Genomic DNA, 6,115 nt, shown 5'->3' with positions numbered 1-6,115 from the left:
AGGGAGATAGTTTATTATAAGGAAGAAGAAGAAGATGTAATGGTGTACAAAAGAGTGAGATGAGTGATGGTATTTATAGTGAGCAACAATACATAAAATATCAAAGATGGTGCTTGATTTGGTAAATGAGTGGGTGATCATAGTGCTTGATGAGTAGATGATCATAATGCTTGATGAGTAGATGATCATAGTGCTTGAGTTGGTAAAGGAGTGGAGGTGTGACAAATAATATTAAACACTGGTGGTGTGACAGCCATGTGACTCAAGTTACAGATTTATTTAAGAAAATTTTTTGGGTTCACCACTCGGGAGGATGAACCTCTAGATTCAACAACCAATATTGTTTGAGTATTTGATATTTGATATCTTTAAAAAATGAAACAAAATTGAATTTCCAAATAAGATTATATTTTAAAAATAAAACAAAAAAAATACATAAAAATAGTTACAAAAAAAAAAAAATTGTTAAACCGTTAGCAAAATACTAAATCTTATACCTTAAAACCTAAACTCCAAACCCTAAATTATAAACCTTAAATCTTGGATAAACCGTAAACCATTGGAAAATTTTAAACCCTATATCATACATTAAAAACTAAATCTTAATAACACTAAACCCTAAACCCTTGGATAAACTCTGAACCCTTGGATAAATCATAAACTCTAAATCAAAAATATTTAAAATTAAACCCTAGAGTTTATGATTTATCCAAGGGTTCAGAGTTTTCCCAAGGGTTTAGGGTTTAGTGATTAGGATTTAGGGTTTAGTGTTATTAAAATTTAGTTTTTAATTTATGATTTAGGGTTTAAGATTTTCAACGGTTTAGAGTTTATCCAAAGTTTAAAGTTTAACGTTTAGGGTTTAGGGTTTAGTATTTAGGGTATATGGTTTAGTATTTTGCTGAAGACTTAACAATATTAATTAATTTATTTTTTGTAACTCTTTTTATGTATTTTTATTATTTTATTTTAAAAATATAATCAAATTTGGATATTTAATTTTATTTCTTTTTTTTAAAGATATCAAATATCAAATAATCAAACACTATTGGTTGGTGAATCTAGAGGTTCACCCTAGTAGTGAACCCAAGAATTTCTCATTTGGACTTATTCTTGGGTTCACCCCCTACCAACCAATAGGATTGTGTTATTTCATATTCGATATCTTTTAAAAAAAGAAACAAAATATTTTCAAATCATATTATATTTTTAAAATTAAAAGGTAAAAAGAAATAAATAATAAGTAGTAGTAATTACAAAAAAAAATATTTTTAACGTCGTCAGCAAAACATTAAACCCTAAACTCTAAATTCTAAACCCTAAACCCTTGGGTAAACCATAAACCCTTTGGGTAAATCATAAACTACTAAATAAAAACACTAAACCCTAAATCCTAATCCCTAAACCCTAAATCTTAAACTCTAAATCAAAATCACTAAACACTAAAACACTCAGGGGTTTAGGGTTTAGTGTTTTTATTTAGTAGTTTATGATTTACCCAAAGGGTTTATGGTTTACCCAAGGGTTTAGAGTTTAAGATTTAGGGTTTAGGGATTAGGATTTAGGGTTTAGTGTTTTGCAACGACGTTAAAAAGATTTTTTTTTTTAATTTTTTTTTCTGTAACTACTTTTTTTTTTTACTTTTGTATTTTAAAAACATAATATAATTTGACAATATTTTGTTTCTTTTTTAAAAGATATCGAATTTGAAATAATGAAATTCTATTTGTCGGTGAATCCAAGAATAATTTTTATATGTGATTAGTAGAATAACATGTTAATATACAAAAGAAAAAAAAAAGCAGAAGACATTCGTTTTTTTTGTGCAACAGCAGAAGACATTCATAATTAATTGAAAGATGATATCTGATCAATATCAAATATTCTAAAGATCGATATGCCGAACCATTTTCTTTAACCGATCTTAGTACCTTCTCCTTTAGGAATTCCATCTTCTCTCGGATTGCTTCTCCTTCAGTTTCCAAAATTAATCTTCTTACCGCTCTCTCGATCTCATTTCTCTCAATCTGACCCTCTAGATGCATCCCAACCACCCATATCTCACTGACGAATCTTGCATTCAGCATTTGATCCCATATAAAAGGCAAACAAATCATAGGCACACCTTCACACAGGGACGGATCTAGAAGAGGCATTAGTCGGGGGCATCAAGGTAAGGTTTGAGTTAGTAGGGGGCACCTTTATAGAAATTGAGCTTACTGGAATATAATTGCTTAAAGAAAATCAAAATTTAGTAGGGGGCACGTGACCCCGTTAGTCGTAACGTACGTCCGCCCCTGCCTTCACATATACTCTCGACCGTCGAGTTCCAACCACCGTGTGTCAAGAATCCAACGGCTCGGTGATTTAGAACAACTTGTAGCGGGGCCCATTTCACTATCCTTCCCTTTCCGACAATATCTTTCGGCATTGACTCAGTCCATCTCGTGCCATTGACCAAACCAACTCGAACGACCAACAAAAAAGGTTGGTTGCTGTTTCAATTTATTAAAAACAAATTAAAATATAATTACATAATTAAAATATTAATTTAAAAAAAAAAAATTATAGATAGTGATGCCCTAACAAATTAAAGCAGTTATTTTAAGATATATTTAGCAAAGATGGGATTACAGAAGTCAACAATCTTGGTAAGCAAGTAGACAGTACCTTGTAAAGGAAGAACAAAATGGCTCCTTCAGAAGGAGACTTTCGTGGTATTTAGGACCAATCTTGGAAGATTCGGGCTCTTGGCTAGGGGTTGTGTGAAGAAAAACCAATTAGAATCATGGATCAAACAACAAATGCTCTGTTTCTTTTCTTCTTCATCTGCGTATTGCAACGGTTTTGTCACACAGTCATGAAACGGAGACTCGCATCTTTTGTTAAGAAGAGTGAGCAACAAAGTGACATCGCGAGTTCTTGTCTCTGTCTCAGACAAGCCGTCTGAAATCTGTAAGAAGGTGAAGAGAGGATGGCTTGTAGCTGTATCTTGGCGAGCTTAGCATGGGAATGATGCAGCCTTGTAATGGAAGTGGAAACAGAATTACTCGTAGGCTATTATTCTTCTCCATCGAGACTTCTTTCTAATTTTTTTATTCAACATCCAACGCGAAAATATTTTTTTCCAGACGACAGATTAAATAACTTTTAATGGCGCCTCTTGGGTGGGCTCTTAAACTCATTTAAAAAAAAATGAAAAAAGGTAAGAAGCGGGTGTCGTGAAACCCTACGGGAGATGCGTCTCTTCGACGAATCGACTTCGTCTCTCTCTCTCTTCCCACCGAAAATCTCTTCTTCTCAGACGAAATTCACCGGAAACCAGGCTTTACAGAGAGATATCTTCTTCTTCTTCGCCTCTGTTGCCGTGTTTGCGCAGCCGGCGAAGCGAAGCTCCCATCAGACCACATCGCCGAAGGTATTTTCTTCTTCCATCGTCTTCTGTTCTTCATCTATCGTCTTCTTCCTCTATCCTTTTCCTATATTGTCATCAAACCGTCGGATTGAAATCCTAATAAAAACCGATTTGATGATTTATTTGTTTCAGGTGAGCCAAATCGAAACAGAGCTTGGAGCTTTTCTGTGATCAATTTATCTTCGAGTTGAAGAAGAGAAGGTAATTTGTGGTATTTTCATAGACAGGCATGTGTGTTGAGTTGGTTAGATTCAGGGTAGAACACAATGATGATGTTTGGTGCGTTTTTCAGGTTCTCAAGTGTGTTGTCGTGAATCATAGAGGGAATGACATCAAGATTCATCATACAGAAGAAGATTCATGTAAGCTTTTGGTGTATTTGAATTCATAGAGGTTGAATGAGGAACATGGTTAAAATGATGTTTTTTGTGTATATTTTGAGGTTGTGACGAGGGTTCTACTGGATCACATAGGGAATTGCAGGAAGATTCATTGAAGTCCATAACATCTGGTAAACTTTTGGCCTTTTTGTAAAGATATAGATGTTGTTTGATGCTTGCGACAGGTAGATAGACATAGGAATAGAGATGATTAATTTGCATCCTTTGAATTGCTTGATCGCTTCTTATAATTTGCTTGGTTGCTTGTGAAACAAAAATGTCAGTATCTGTTTTGCTTGATCGCTTTGTTATCTATAATCGTTTCTGTACAATTCACTTGTGACATAGGAATAGACATGAATTTCTTGATCGCTTCTTATGGGTGTTGTCTGTTTCTGTTTTGGTCATCAATTCAAAATTGCATAAAGTTTTTTGCAATGTAAAAAATGAAAAGTCGTCATTCTTGATGTCTGTCATTTATGTCTATCTCCTTTGTTAGATAGAAACATTAAATCATGAAATTAAAAAAACTTAACTAAAACATCTCTACAACAGGCAAATCCTAAACCAATTAAAAGCAATTAAAAACAACCTTAAAACTTCATATACTTTCCTCTATTAAAGCTTCATTGTTAATCGTTTACTCCAACTACTTCATCTACTTCATCTCCTTCATCTACTTCTTCTCGGTATGGATTCTCATCAAAGCCAGTCCTCTACCTTTTTACACTTACTAAACAGTCAACTTCCTAACCACGAATCCCCAACTCATTTAATGAGTTTTTCCCCAACTCCAGCCCTTGGAGGTTCTGCTTCCCGTGCACAAAGTGGTGAGGACCGTAAGCAAAGGGTCAAGTGGTCAACAGCTGAAGACCTGGTCCTCATCAGTGCATGGTTGAACATCTCCAATGATCCATTAGTTGGGAATGAGCAAAGAGCAGGAACCTTTTGGAAGAGGATTGCCGCTTATTATAATGCAAGTCTGAAGGTGGTTGGGTTGCCTAAGAGAGAGCAAAGCCACTGTAAGCAAAGGTGGGGGAAGATCAATGAAGGTGTCTGCAAGTTTGTCGGGTCATATGACGCTGCAACAAAACAGAGGACCAGTGGCCAGAGTGAAGATGATGTTTTGAAGGCAGCACATGAAATATTCTTCAACGATTACAAGGTGAAGTTCTCGATGGAGCATGGCTGGAGGGAGCTCAAGTGCGCTGATGTTTTCATATGTTGCTTTTCAGGGAAACAAGTCAGACACATCCAGTAATGGAAGCAAGAAAGCCAATTGTTTGTGGCCTCTCAGCAAGAGGAATCATCCCACCTCTCCAACCAGAAGTTACGGATGATGAAGTAGAAGTGGTGGAGATATCAAACGAAGAAGAAGAAGATGTAGTGGAGTTATCATGCGAAGATTACATGAAGAATATGGGATATTTGATTAGGGTGGAGGAATCAGAAGCTGACATTGAACCTGAGTTCAGAAGAATGCTGCACAGGATGCAAGAGGAAGAGAAGAAGCTGAGACAGGGTATCAAGGTAGAAGAAGGACAATCCCCTAAGAGTACGAAGAGGAAGAGAAGAAGGTGAGAGTCACAGGTTTGCATTGTAGTCACGAGACGCTTGTTGCTTTGTGTAGTCATGGGACTACTTTTGTATTGGAGTCACGAGACTTGTATGTTTGTGTCTGAAAAAAAAAAACACAACTCTTGTTTTTTCGATATGGCATCTTCTTCTCAAAATCTTTTTGAGGGATTGGATAATCAATATGTTGAAGAAACATTTGATCATTATTTTGATCAATATGTTGAAGAAACATTTGATCATTATTTTGATCAATATGTTGAAGAAACATTTGATCATTATTTTGATCAATATGTTGAAGAAACATTTGATCATTATTTTGATCAATATGTTGAAGAAACATTTGATCATTATTTTGATCAATATGTTGAAGAAACATTTGATCATTATTTTGATCAATATGTTGAAGAAACATTTGATCATTATTTTGATCAATATGTTGAAGAAACATTTGATCAATATTTTGATCAATATGTTGAAGAAACATTTGACCAGTCTTTCGAGAATTTTACCATTAATTCTAGTAATCAAGAAAAAGAAAAGAAAAAAAAAGAAAAAAACGAGTTTACATCGAAAGAAATCGTGAAGAGGACGATCAACATTTATGGAATGACTATTTCAGCGAAAATCCAACACATCCTCATAATCTATTCCGACGACGTTTTAGAATGAACAAGCATTTGTTCGTTCATATTGTTGATCGATTCTCCAATGAAGTTGAATTCTTTCGACAAAAGAAAGATTG

General features: G+C 34.7%; 1 protein-coding gene across 1 annotated transcript in view; it reads left to right on the top strand.

The window, feature by feature from the left end:
* The first annotated feature begins 5,055 nt into the window (after window positions 1-5,055).
* LOC106329614 (glutathione S-transferase T3-like) overlaps window positions 5,056-6,115 on the top strand; it is a 6,851-nt gene continuing 5,791 nt past the window's right edge. The window contains exon 1 of the mRNA XM_013768303.1: window positions 5,056-5,372. Coding sequence (XP_013623757.1) covers window positions 5,056-5,372 — 317 coding nt within the window. The remainder of the gene's footprint in view (window positions 5,373-6,115) is intronic.

Source organism: Brassica oleracea, chromosome C3, assembly GCF_000695525.1.
Source record: "Brassica oleracea var. oleracea cultivar TO1000 chromosome C3, BOL, whole genome shotgun sequence".
In the NCBI taxonomy this organism is placed as follows: Eukaryota; Viridiplantae; Streptophyta; class Magnoliopsida; order Brassicales; family Brassicaceae; genus Brassica; species Brassica oleracea.
The sequence above is the reverse complement of the archived record's forward strand: the minus strand, read 5'-3'. Positions and strand labels throughout refer to the sequence as shown.